Raw genomic sequence first — 13,207 nt, forward strand, 5'->3', positions numbered from 1 at the left:
AAGAAGCCCTGCTCTAGCTAGGGCTGCCCAAAGTAAGGCTCTGGGTAGCCTTGACCCATTGCCAGTCCATGAACGTGTACATACACACACACATGCACACACACACACACACACACATGCTCTCACTGCCTGTTCCAGGCCCTTTGCTGCTTCATATTGAGAGAACAATGAAAAAGTTGATTCAGCCAATGACAAGAACAGCCAGCTATGGAGTTAAAAGTGGTTTAATAGGGATAGGGAAGGAAAGATCCACTTGATCCCCAGGCCCCTCTTTAGACAAGAGTAGCTCAACCAGTGAGACTGTCTACATCTTTCAGAAGCTCAGAGACCTCCAGAGGAGTGTGAGGGAAATCTCTGTAGAGGGTGCAAAGAGGGAGGGTTATGACTCAGAGTGACAACATGCTAATTGTAAGTAAGAGACAGAAGGACAATGGGAGAGGGGATTCAGCATCCGGTGGTTGGCTCCCCCGGGGCTTGTTTGGCTGTGGACCTCATTACTTCTGCTTGGTCTTCTGCTGAGCTGGTACTGGAGTCACTGTTGAGGGACATGGCTCTGGAACCTTGGGCTGGCAGGGCTCTGGAACCTTGGTGTGGCAGGGCTCTGGAATCTTGGTGTGGCAAGGCTCTGGAACCTTGGGGTGGCATGGCTCCTTGGTTTTGGGGGCACATGGCTCCTGGGGTGGAGGCTGGCATGGCTGTTTCACCTGCTGCTGAGGCTGGGGGGGAGGGATGCAGGGTTGCTTCTGCTGATGAGAACTCATGCTTCACAGGAGACTGGACCTACAAACAGAACAGATGACTTAAACAGATTATCTAGGATAGAAGACACATTCAATGACAAATATGTTTCTTTTCAGGCCTTCTTGGAAGAAACAGCCCCTCAGTTCCCCTGGCCAACCACCCAAACACACTTGAAAGTAAAATATGCTTTGATAATTTCTGGGTCCTTTCAAGAGGAGGAGTTAAAGTCAATTTGTTCTGCTCCATTTCAGTGGGGTTCATTACCCAGCAAACTTTCTTCCCCAGACATGTAATATTTCTCATTGACAAGTACCCAGCACCACACTGAGATCTTTTGGACAGTGACATTATAGAAACAATTGCAGTCTACCCTTCCCTAGGACCATGTGGCATACCTGTGACTTAAATATGCCTCTGTGAGTCTCAGCTCCTGTGACCTCATTCTGCCTTTGCTTATGCAATCTGCTCTGAAATGCTCTCCTTCCCATTTTGCTTGTCCAGATATGCCTCCATTATAGCTCATATCTTGTACCAGGAGATCCTGAGCATAGCTCCCCCAAACTGCCATGGCCCTTCTCTGTCCCTCTGTTCCCATACCAGTCAGTATCTGCTTTGTATTTCACCTATGTATAAGCATGCATTATCTTCCCTGCTAGGCTGTGAGCTTGCTGAGTAAGTTCCATAATGGTCTGATCTACCCAAAGTGACTAGCATGGTGCCTGAGATATAACAAATGCACAACAGAGGTCCATCTCATGAATCAACATTTTTATAGGTGTCATACACAGAGAAAAGAGTGGTGTTGCTGAAAGGGCCTGGGCCTCAGTCCTAGTCATAATCTTGCTACTAACTTACTGTGGGTCCTTGCACAGGCTTGTCCCCTCTCTAGCCCCCAGTCCCATAGCTGTTTACCAAAGTGGCAGACTTACCTGACCCTAAACTCCCTTCACACTCAAACTGTGCTGTAATCTAAAACGCCCAGGATTCTGTAATTAATATCCTCACCAGCCCTCTTACACAGGTTTGCCTTTGTCCAGTTTCCAATAATAAAAAAAAAATAAACATGAATTTCAAATTGATTCCAATCAGAGACTTACCTGGTACACAGAGAAAGGGGTGCCTGGTTGCTCTGATCTGATGTAAAGTCAGTGGCCAGCTAGCTTTTTATAGGATGCATGAGCCCTGCCTCAAGGAAACAGAATCACCCCAGGCCCCCTCTGTTTTCATTCCTTACTTGTCAAACATGATTCACCCTATTCCCCTCAATTACCAGTTGGATCAGCTTTTGTGATGAAAACCACCCACTTGATATTTTTTGGCACTGGCTGTGTGACAAATGATGTCACTGATGCCTAATCCCCAGTGCCACCCTCTGCCTTAGACCCAGGCTTTGGGCTTGTGTTGGGGGAGAAGTGAGCCACAGGCTTCCTGGATAGTTTAATGAGTTAACCCTGGAAGAAGACATGAGTCTTTTTTGTGGCCTTGCTACCTTCTTGCTCTCTCTTTTCTTGAGGAGATTGTTCCTCCTGTTTTGTGGGATAGAATATACTGGGCACAGGAACAAGTGGGAGAGGTGTGCAGAGGATCTGAGGTGGGTACCAGTCGTCTGCCTTAGAAAGGTAAATGCCAGAGGTCATCAATTTACTGATTACAGACTCCTTGTCTAGGGGTCCAACCCATTTCCTCCATCTTTCTCCTAACTTCACTGAACTATACACATTCAGATTACTTAATTATCCCCCCAACCCCACCCCTCCCTGACTGGTTGCTAATCTGGGTAAACCTGCTTTGCCTTCACCAACCACACCTTCACCCCTCTCCTACTTCAGAGATTTTTTAAGCACTAATTCCTCTTCTGGGATAACCTTCTCCCTCCACTCCACCCAGCCTTCTGGCCCTGGCCCTTCCTTCCTAACCCATCTGTATATTACTCACACACTGCCAAAACCTGAAAGTTTTTTCTAACTACCTTTGCCCCTTGCCCAAGCCCATCCATTGAGCCCCAGGATGAGACCACCCTCAACTCTCCCTTGCACACTTCCAGTCCAAGCCCTGACACCTGGAGGTCTTGTTGGCTCCTCTCTTGGCTCTGTATCTCCTGGGGGGGGGGGGGTATCTCAGCATCAGGGCTGTGCCTGCTCAAAACAACAGCACTCCCATGGTGATATTTGTTTCCACATTCACTCAACAAATACGAATGGAAATCCTAGTATATGCCGGGCATGTCCCATTCTGGGAGCTATCCAAGTGTGAAGCCACTTCCCTCAACAGACTGGAAGATACCAAGTATCAGAGACACATTCTACTTTAGAGCCACTAGTTTAATGGCTCTAGAGAGGCTCAGTCCATACTCTTCAAGTGATGGCTAAGGGATTTGAGGTTACAAGAAGTGAAATAACTCCCTCAAGGTCAAATAACAATCCCCATGAAGAAATGAATTCTACACCAAAAGACTGTTCTTCTTAAAATTTTTGTGTTTAAATTCAATTAGCCAACATATAGTGGTACATCATTGACTTTAGATGGGGTGTTCAATAATTCATCAGTTGTGTATATAGTATGTTCTTTTTGTTTTAACCCCCACCTCCTCCTAATGCCTGTAGAGGAAATTAAGCCCAGGCAGGAAAATAATTACAGGTAGAAAAGGGAACTCAGACTCCCAGCTTTCAGCTGAGTCCACTTGGTCCTGGAGGGCTTTGTATGATGGGCAAAGTGAGAAGGAAAAAAGAGTCTTCCCTTTTGGGTAAATCCTTAATCTTTGTAAGATGAATCCTCTTAGGCAGGAATAAAGCTGCTTAATGTTTGAAGTGGCCCTGGAATTAACAGTAGGTATTTCTAGCTCCGCTGAAAATAGGAAGGGCATGAATTAGCATAGGTGGAAATAAGGGACTCATTGAGCATATCATCACTCAGTGGACCAGGGTCTGAGAGAAGAAGGGAACAGCTAAGATGTCTGTCTGGAACCAGAGTTCCCTTCACTTTGGCTTAGTGACAGAGCCTGGGTACCCTGACCATTAATGACACTGAAGCTGGCAGGAGGTGAGCAGCCTCTGAGCTCCTGCCCAGCTATGCCTTCCTTCCATGATGTTCAGATCTTCAAGATTATCCTTGCCACATGGAATTTCTTTCCTGGAAACATAAGAACAGGGATCCCCTGAGTCTTTACACCAGTAACTTCCTGTGATTAACATAACATGAAACTGAAGTCACTGGTTAAACGCTGTTCTCAAAACACATCTGTTACTAGGTGTGGCCTTTGGAAAAATCCAAATCACATTTAGAACCCAGGTGCATGGATAGCTCCTCCTCTTCATTCCCCTTCCCTGCCCCCAAACATACATCTAGCAAGCCAGCACCTGCTGCCTCCAGCTAGGTCACCTTTTGTGAACTTGAGTCCTGAATCAGCCTCTCCCTGTGTCCTTATGGCCATTGGTATATCTCCATCCTCACCCAGTGCTGGTGGGTAGTACCTGCTTAGCAAGCTGGTGATTATAGAATAATTGACTGCCTGCCTGAATGAATGAATGGCATTCTTTGTAAAGAGAGGCCCAGAGACTGCTGGGAAGTTCCTTGTCTTTGGGAGTGAGCTGGGAAGAAGAGGAAAGTCTCAGCAAAGGACAGATGGCGCAGCCTTCCTCATGCATCTGCTCATTGTCAGTCAGTTAAGTGACCATCTGTCTCTGGGCTGGTGCTAGTGCTGTGACCACAGGTGAGCTCCCAGCGTCTCATCTCACTTTTGTTGTCTTCCAGGCTTGGGCTAGGTCCCTCTTGTCACCTAAACCTGCTCTCAGGACCCTTGAACAGAAGGAGCACCAGGGAGAACCTGCTACTCTACCTAGGAGGATTCTTAGCTGGAGGATCTTGCTTCCTGTTCTTCTGTCCTGTAGGGTCACCCAGCATGTCTCAGGCTCTGGAGGATCTGAACCCAGCTCTGCAGTTGGGGTGCCCTGTGCTCTCTCTAGGCCTTGGCACCGAATGCAAAGAAATTTCCCTGTCACTTGATAACCTACTTTGGCTGGAATCTCCTGTCTTCCTTGACTTGTGCTCCCTTGGCCCCACCCAATGCTGCTCTGGCTCTAGCCTCTGGAACTTTCCATGACTCCCAACATTATTCTCCCTGTTTGTTCATCTAAGGCACACTCAGTGGTTGGTAGTAAGTCTGTTCCCCCTTTAAGAGAAGCTCCGTTCGGGGAGCCAGGGTGGCTCAGCAGTTTAGCGCTGCCTTCAGCCCAGGGCGTGATCCTGGAGACCTGGGATTGGGTCCCACATTAGGCTCCCTGCATGGAGCCTGCTTCTCCCTCTGCCTGTGTCCCTGCCTCTCTCTCTCTCTCTCTCTCTCTCCCTCTCTCTCTCATGAATTAAAAAAAAAAAAAGAGAGAGAGAGAAGCTCTTTTTCACTATCAGTATGAGTTTAACAGGTGAATCTGGCCCCACAAATGTCCCACATAAAGAAAGGGGGAAACAGGGTGGATTACAATGGGAAGTACACCTCTCATGATTTCATAGGACCTCCTTCTCAGAACACAGGGGCTGCTGCTGTTCACATGGCAAAATCTGGCTCCCCTCTGGACCAGCTGCAAGAACATCCTTTAGCTCAGCATGTGCCTCTGACTCAGCACACATTTGCAGAATGGGGAAATTTGTAGCCCTCAGTTCTTCAGTGATTGGGCCCTTCCCTGCTTACATCACTCCCTCCTGTGATTCCCCAAGACTCAGAGTATACCAAGAATGTCATGCAGAATTTAAAAGCTAGTCGTTTTATCATGGGGGCCATGTTTAAAACACACAAACACCTTGAAGCAACCAGTAGTAGAGACCCTTCCCCAGTCACCTTAAGGAGTTAGGGGCATCAGAATGATGGCTCATTTTAGGCCATGATGATTTTAAAGAAGTCTTCACAGCACATGGGGTCCTCCACATGAAAAAAGAGGAGGAAATGGAAAAAGAGACACCAGATACCTGGTATGTAGAAGCCTGTGGAACTCTTGGGCTCAGCAGGCAGGAGACGTAATGTTTGCAGAGATCGATGCCAAGGTGGAGAGGGACCAGAGTCCTAGCACTGCACAGCCTCTATGCTGGTGCTGGTCCCAGAGAAGGGAAAGGACAACTGGGGAGGGAGGGCACTCATTCCAGGCCTCAAAGCTGCTTTGGCAGCAGAATCAGACTGCAGCTTGGGATGCCCAATTTCCTCTCTACCCCCACTGTCTCTCTAAGAACAGGGCATGACCCCCTCAGATTTCCTCTTTTCCCCTCTCAGTCCCTCAAGGGAAGGAAAAAAAGTTAAATCTGTTTTTCTTGCTTGAAGCAAGTAGAAAAGAAAGGACCCAGGCTTAGTGTCTGGCCCAGCTACTCCAAAGCCTGTTATCCTCTTCATATCAGGATGATTTTGAGCTCATAATCTAACCTTTTTGTCCCTTGATGTTCCTATCTTTGAAATGGGAACATTAATGAGTACTTCACAAGACTGTTGTAAAGACACAATAGCCAAACTGTGGAAGGAGCCTTGGTGTCCTTTGACAGATGAATGGATAAAGAAGCTGTGGTCTATGTATACAATGGAATATTATTCAGCCATCAGAAAGGACAAATACCCACCATTTGCTTCAATGTGGATGGAACTGGAGGGTATTATGCTGAGTGAAGTAAGTCAATTGGAGAAGGACAATCATCATATGGTTTCACTCATATGGGGAATATAAAAAATAGTGAAAGGGATTAAAGGGGAAAGGGGAAAAAATGCGTGGGAAATATCAGAGAGGGTGACAAAACGTGAGAGACTCCTAACTCTGGGAAATGAAAAAGGGGTAGTGGAAGGGGAGGTGGGCAGGGGGACGGGGTGACTGAGTGATGGGCACTGAGGGGGGGCACTTGACGGGTTGAGCACTAGGTGTTATACTATATGTTGGCAAATCAAACTCCAATAAAAAATATACTAAAAAATGATGAAATGGAATGGTGCTTCAAACACTCTTAGAAAGAATGGACTAAAAATGTGCATACTAATTCCTGCTAATTAGTCTCATTCTTTCTTTTCTGTCCAATACAAATGAAATGAAACTTCTTTCTATTGTCTAAGTGTTTCCCTTTTTCTGCCTTATGTCCATGTGTGAGTGTTATGTGTGTGCTCACATGTGTATGTGTTTGTGTATGAGTGAGGACTCCAATGCTGAGTGCCCCTTGCCAGTGGAGCACCATGCTAGGGCTTTCCAATTGCTTTTTCTCCTCTCATTTTTTCCACTAAACTTTGAAGTGTGATTGTGTCAGATTACACAGTTCATGCATTATATGAGCTGGGGTGAGGAGGTGGCTAAAGGTGTTGGAGATCATGTAATGACCTAGGCATGCCTTAGATAAGGAAACTGAGGTAGAAAGGCATTAAGAAACTCTCCCAGAGGTCAAAAGGTAGGAGATGCCAGGATATAGTCCCTTAACAACTCTGCCATATTGCTTCTCAACATTAGTTGGTTATTCTATAAGCTACTCTCAGGACAAACACCGACTGGGTCCTGATGTTCTTGCATAGCTGAATGATCAATTGCCCATCTATTAACAAGTCATTGAACCCATTCTACAGATTTGGAAGCTCAAGCACAAAGAATAAATCACCTGCAATGGCAAATAGGTGGCAGGGACAATATATAAATCCAGCACTGATGCCTTTATGCATTTCAGTTGATCTTACCTATAAGTTAGGAATGATAATATTTTCTTCCAGAGCTGTTATTAAATGAGATTACATATGCAAAGCAACTCCTATTGTGACTACAGCATAGTAGATGGATACCAGCTGTCATGTGAATTTCTTCCCCCTAGGGTCTGCAGTACATTGATTATTGGAAACTCATCTCCAGTGACTAAGAACATACTATAATTTTCTTGGTTTGTGAAGTAGTCAGTTCGTCATTTATTTATCACGTGTTTTCTGAATCACAATCAAATGTCAAGCATGAAGTCCCATCCTTTATGAAGTCCGGTGGAGGAATAGGCAGGCTTATGTAAGTTTCTGGGACCCAATACCCATTGGTGAAGGGTGTTTCCCCAACTGACCTAAGCATAAGAATCACTTGGGATGCTTGTTAAAAGTACAGTTATTACTTCTTTATCCTAATGACATAGAAATAACTAAGGGAGGCTCTAGGATCTGTATTTCTAAAGTGTTCATTGGGTGGTTTTTATGATCAAATAACTGGGGGAACACTAGGTTCTCAATCCAATGGCTGTTCTCCCTTGATTGCAATGGGCATCATATGGTATCTTTTAAAAATTTTGTCTTAGTTTCACTTTAGTTCTAACCATTGGATTTTTAAAATAATAATAAATTTATTTTTTATCGGTGTTCAATTTGCCAACATACAGAATAACACCCAGTGCTCATCCCATCAAGTGCCCCCCTCAGTGCCCGTCACCCATTCACCCCCACCCCCCGCCCTCTTCCCCTTCCACCACCCCCAGTTGGCTTCCCAGAGTTAGGAGTCTTCATGTTCTGCCTCCCTTTCTGACATTTCCCACACATTTCTTCTCCCTTCCCTTCTATTCCCTTTCACTATTATTTAAACTCCCCAAATGAATGAGACCATATAATGTTCGTCCTTCTCCGATTGACTTATTTCACTCAGCATAATACCCTCCAGTTCCATCCACGTTGAAGCAAATGGTGGGTATTTGTCATTTCTAATGGCTGAGTAACCATTGGAATTTTAACAAGTCCTTGAACGCTATCAGGATTGAAAATCACTGTTCTAACAGAATGGCTGAATTCCTATTCCCTGAACCCAGACCGCCCCAGTGCCCTGAACTCCTCTCTGTGGAAAGGAGGTGAGATGAGTGTTGGACACATATTGATGTTGATGCAACTAGATGCTGATGGATATGAGTGTTTAGCCTGAGGACATTGGGAGCCTTGGGAAGCAATTAAGTCCCATCCAAGAAAGGCTAAGTACTTCCACACACCCTTGAACCCAACCCTCTCTACAAAGAATCATCAAAGAATAATCTCTGGCTGGCTTGGCCAGGCAGGTTCTGGAGCCAGTGGCTTGGAGTTAGTAGACTGTCCCATGTCACGTCCCTGGACACCATCATGTACACAGTACACAGACGTTTTTGCTGGTGTTGGGGGAGGCAAAACTACAGGTATCCCTCACTTTTTGAAAGTTTGCATTATACCACTTTTTAAAAACCAAAGACCTACATTAGTCTCCATTTTTGCTAATCAAAAGAAATCTAAAGAATATTGCCATGTTTATGAAAAAAAAAGGGCAAAAACGCTTTTGTTTTGCATCATGCCCTCTTATAGAGGCAGTATGCACTCTGAGCAGCAAGAGCACACCTGCCAACCTCATTGCCCAGGGACTGTACTCAGCATCTCATCATCCAGCAACCAGGATCTGAAGTACATTGACTATTGGCAACTCATCTGCAGTGACTCAAAACATTCTATAATTTTCTTGTGGAAAATTCTTGTGGGAAATTAAAGTTCTTTCATAACTGTCCATGAACACCTGTGCTTTATCTTCATTTAGTTTATTCACCCTTTAGCAAGATGTGTCCTAAGGTTATCAGAAAAGGCTAGGAGAGGTTATTTTTTGGGTCTGGGAATGCTAAAATGTCCCATATTAAATTAATGGTCATTGCTTCTTTGCTTCATGCTATTTCAGTTCACTGAAGTTTCCACAGGAATGCTCTACTTTTGGATAGTGGGGAAACCTGTACCTCTAGCCATCTTAGGTTTTTAGCTCAGACCCTTTAAAAAATAAAAAGAAAGATTAACAAGAGTAAAAAAACAAACAGTATATTAATATGTACAGTGCACATCTCCAGAGAGAAACCTAAGACAAAGAGTAAGTTGCACAAACCCAGGACGGTGACTTGAATAGCATTTTCAACAAAGAAAATGACAGAACAGACTTGCCAGGGCACCAAATCGTGAGAAGGTAAACATGGGTGGGAATTAAAGAGGAAAGTTTGTTTGCAGATTCCTCTGATGCCATCTCTGGTCTGGTTTGGAGTCTGTTTCCAGTAAAAGGAGAATTTATAGCCCACCTTTAGTAGAAAATGGAGGATTTTTTCTGTGTTTTGCTATTTTTTAATTGCCTTCAGCTCAAAATAATTATTTTTTAAAAGATTTTATTTATTTATTTGAGAGAGAGAGAGAAAACATGACCAGGGGAGAGGGACAGAGGGAGAAGAAGCAGATTCCCTGCTGAGCAGGGGGCCCAATGGGGGACTTGATTCCAGAACCCTCGGATCATGACCTGAGCCAAAGGCAGACACTTAACTGACTGAGCCACCTAGATGCCCAGCTCAAAATAATTTTGTCAAAGAGACATATTTAGGGGGTCAGGTGGGGCATTGTTCTATCTCTTGGGGTGGAGAGAATTTTCTGGGCAAGTGGAATGATGAAAAGTTGGAACAGGGTAGTGAGCTTCCTCCTCCAATGCCGCATTTAGAAGTTTTCTAGGTATACTTTCCTTTCCTCAGAAGAACAGAAATGTTATTTCAAATCTCATTGATTTGTTGTGGATGGGGTTTGAAGACAGAATGGGGTGAGAAAACAGTGAAGTATGTACAGAATAGTGAGAAAAGTCATTATTTGTCAAATCAGTCAGGATAGGATACATTGCCTGAGTATTTTTTAAATTAACTTTAAAATTTTTTGGAAGTACAATATTATATAGGAAAATACACACAGCTCAATGAATTTTCACAAAGTAAATGCACCCATCTATCTAGCACTCATCGAGAAATGCAGAACATGAACATGTCCCGGGAGCTTCACATCTCACCTGCCAGTGGCCTGGCCATACTTCAGTGGGGTCATTCTGTATGTTCTCTTACTGTCTGCTTTCTTTCCCACAGGGATGTTTGTAAGACTCATCTCTATTATGTAGTGTATTGTGTACACTGTCATTGCTATGTAGTGTCTTATTGTATGAATATACCACAATTTACTCATCCATACTTCTGTAATAAATATTTAATATATTTTCACCTTGAGGTTATCATGAGTCCTGCTACTATGAACATCTTCATCTATATGTTTTACAATCAAATGTATGCATTTCTTTTGTATATACGTTAAAGAGTGAACTTGCTAGGATAAAGATGCATTTATTCAACTTCAGAAAATAGTCAAAAGTTTTTAAAAGTGGCTGTCCAATTTACACCTCCATCAGCAGTCAAGAGAGCTGCTATCTACACATACCCTCTCCTACACATGGCATTTTCTATATTTTTAATTTTTCCCAAGATGTTGGACTGTGTAGCAGTATCTAATTTGAATATCTCAGCAACTTTTTATATCTATTGGTCATTTGGACATTTTCTTTCATGAATCATCTGTTTAAATCTTTGCTCATTTTCCCAGTAGGTTGTTTGTTGTTTTTATTGATTTTAGGAGTTCTTTATGTATTGTGTGTCTGTATCATGTACATATTGTAGTATGTATTTATATACATACACATACACACATATATACATATATATATACACATATGTGTGTGTGTGTGTGTGTAAAATTCTCCCAGTCTGTGTCTTTTAATAGTATCTTTCGTTGAATAGGTTTCTTACTTTTGATGTAGTCAAATTTACTAATTTTTTTCTACATAGAACTTTTTTGCTATTTAAGAAATGTTTGCCTACTCTAAGGTCACTAAAACTTACTTCTGTGTTTTCTTCTAAAATCTTGTGTTGCTTTACTTTTTAAAATCTGGATCTTTAATTTATCAGGAATTATTTTGAGGGGGAAGCTGAGAAGATGGTGGAGGAGTAGGGGTCCTCATTTCACCCGGCCCCACCAACTTACGTAGATTACTTTTAAACCATCCTGAAAACCTATGAATTTGACCTGAGATTTAAGGAGAGAACTGGGATCCCTGGGTGGCTCAGCCGTTTCGCACCTGCCTTTGGCCCAGGGTGCGATCCTGGAGTCCCAGGATCGAGTCCCGCGTCGGGCTCCCTGCATGGAGCCTGCTTCTCCCTCTGCCTGTCTCTCTCTCTCTCTCTCTATCATAAATAAAAATAAATCTTTAAAAAAAATAAAGAGAGAACAGCCACAGTGCTACAGAGAGAAGGGTTTTCACCTCTAACAAAGCAGAAAGGTTGGGGGGGGGGTATCAAGTGGGGGAGGGGCCCTGCGAGGAGCCAGGCTAAGGCCACAGCTAGAGCCTCCGGGACTGGAAGGCCCAGTCTGGGAGAAGTAGGAACTTTAAAAAATCCGCACCGGATTCTTTCCGAATGGAAAAGGGCTCAGCAAGGAACCCGCGCAGCACCGCAGGAGGGGCAGGGACTCTCCCAGGCTCCCGGAGTCACTAACAGAGGAGGTGCGCCCGGGGAGAGCCCCCGCACGCGGCGGGCTGGTCTCGGTCAGGGGCTGGAGCGTGCCCGGCGGGGCCTCGGGGGGAAGCCGGTGGGTCAGGCGGCGGCTCTGGACGCAGGGGCTAAGCCCTGCTGCCTGCGGGAGCTGCGCCCCGGGAATGGGAATGGGAACGGGAACGGGAACGGGAACGGGAACGGGAACGGGAACGCGAGGCCAGCAGCACAGGCCTCGGATCCCAGGCCCCGAGCGGACACAGCCCAGGATCCTGCGCTCCCCCTGGGGAAAGGCGGAGGTGGGGAGGGCCCAGGACAGCGAGGACTCTCCTGCCGCTGGGTGCCCCCAAGCTGTGCAGGTCAGCGCCCCCTGCCACCTGGGGGCACCTAGGCCAGTGCGGAATGGGAGACTGCGTTCGTTACTGGGGGAGCTGACTCCAGGGCTGGAGAGCTGGCCGCCGCCACTGTTGTTCCTCCTTGGGTCACCCTGTGCCTGGGAGGGGTGGGGCCACCAGGGGACAGAGGCCTCACAGGGTAAACAGCTCCCGCTGAGCCTGGCACCCAGCAGGGGGCCGGGCAGCTCTCCCAGGTGCACACACCTGAGAATCAGCATAGCAGCCCCTCCCCCAGAAGACCAGCTGGAAGGATGGGGTAAGAGCAAGTTCTTGAGCAAGCAGCGCTGGAAAGCTCCAGGGGAAGTCGAGGGATTTACAATATATAGATCCAGAGGGTACCCCTCCTATTTTTTTTCTCTTCCTTTTTCCAGTACAGCTCATTTTTATATCAGACTGAAAATTTCCATTTTTTTTCTCTTTTCCCACCTTAACTACAATATTTTACCATCTCTTCATTTTTAAGATTCTTCCTTTTTAACTTTCATATATCTACAATTACAGGCCCTAGATGTATTTTCCACTTCTAGATTCCCTTCAACATACTCAACTTATTTTTGGGAGATATATGAGATATGTTTTTTTGTTTTCTCTGCCTCATTTTGATCTACAATGGTGGAAGTTAACGCCTTCTAAAACATGACCAGCATGCACCCAGAACCAAATGGTATACCATGCTGCTTCATTCTGTGAGACTCCTCATTCCCATTCTGCTCCGTTCTTTTATCTCATTTATGTTTTGGTGGTCAGTGGTGGGGCTCTCTACA

The 13,207-nt window shown here is 45.1% G+C and overlaps 1 protein-coding gene across 2 annotated transcripts in view; it reads right to left on the minus strand.

Annotated features, from left to right (window-relative positions):
* Positions 1–208: 208 nt before the first annotated feature.
* The window catches only part of LOC144324801 (cornifin-A), a 28,835-nt gene continuing 15,836 nt past the window's right edge, over positions 209–13,207 (minus strand). The window contains exons 1-2 of one of the 2 annotated variants that reach the window (XM_077916194.1): positions 1,839–1,975; positions 209–780 (exon numbers count right to left, since the gene is read on the minus strand). In XM_077916194.1, the coding sequence (XP_077772320.1) occupies positions 495–761 (267 nt within the window). In that variant the 5' untranslated portion in view covers positions 762–780; positions 1,839–1,975 and the 3' untranslated portion in view covers positions 209–494. Of the gene's footprint in view, positions 781–1,838; positions 1,976–13,207 lie in introns of those variants that run through there. The other variant, XM_077916195.1, reaches the window with a different exon arrangement.

The sequence above is a fragment of the Canis aureus genome, chromosome 12, assembly GCF_053574225.1.
Source record: "Canis aureus isolate CA01 chromosome 12, VMU_Caureus_v.1.0, whole genome shotgun sequence".
NCBI lineage: Eukaryota > Metazoa > Chordata > Mammalia > Carnivora > Canidae > Canis > Canis aureus.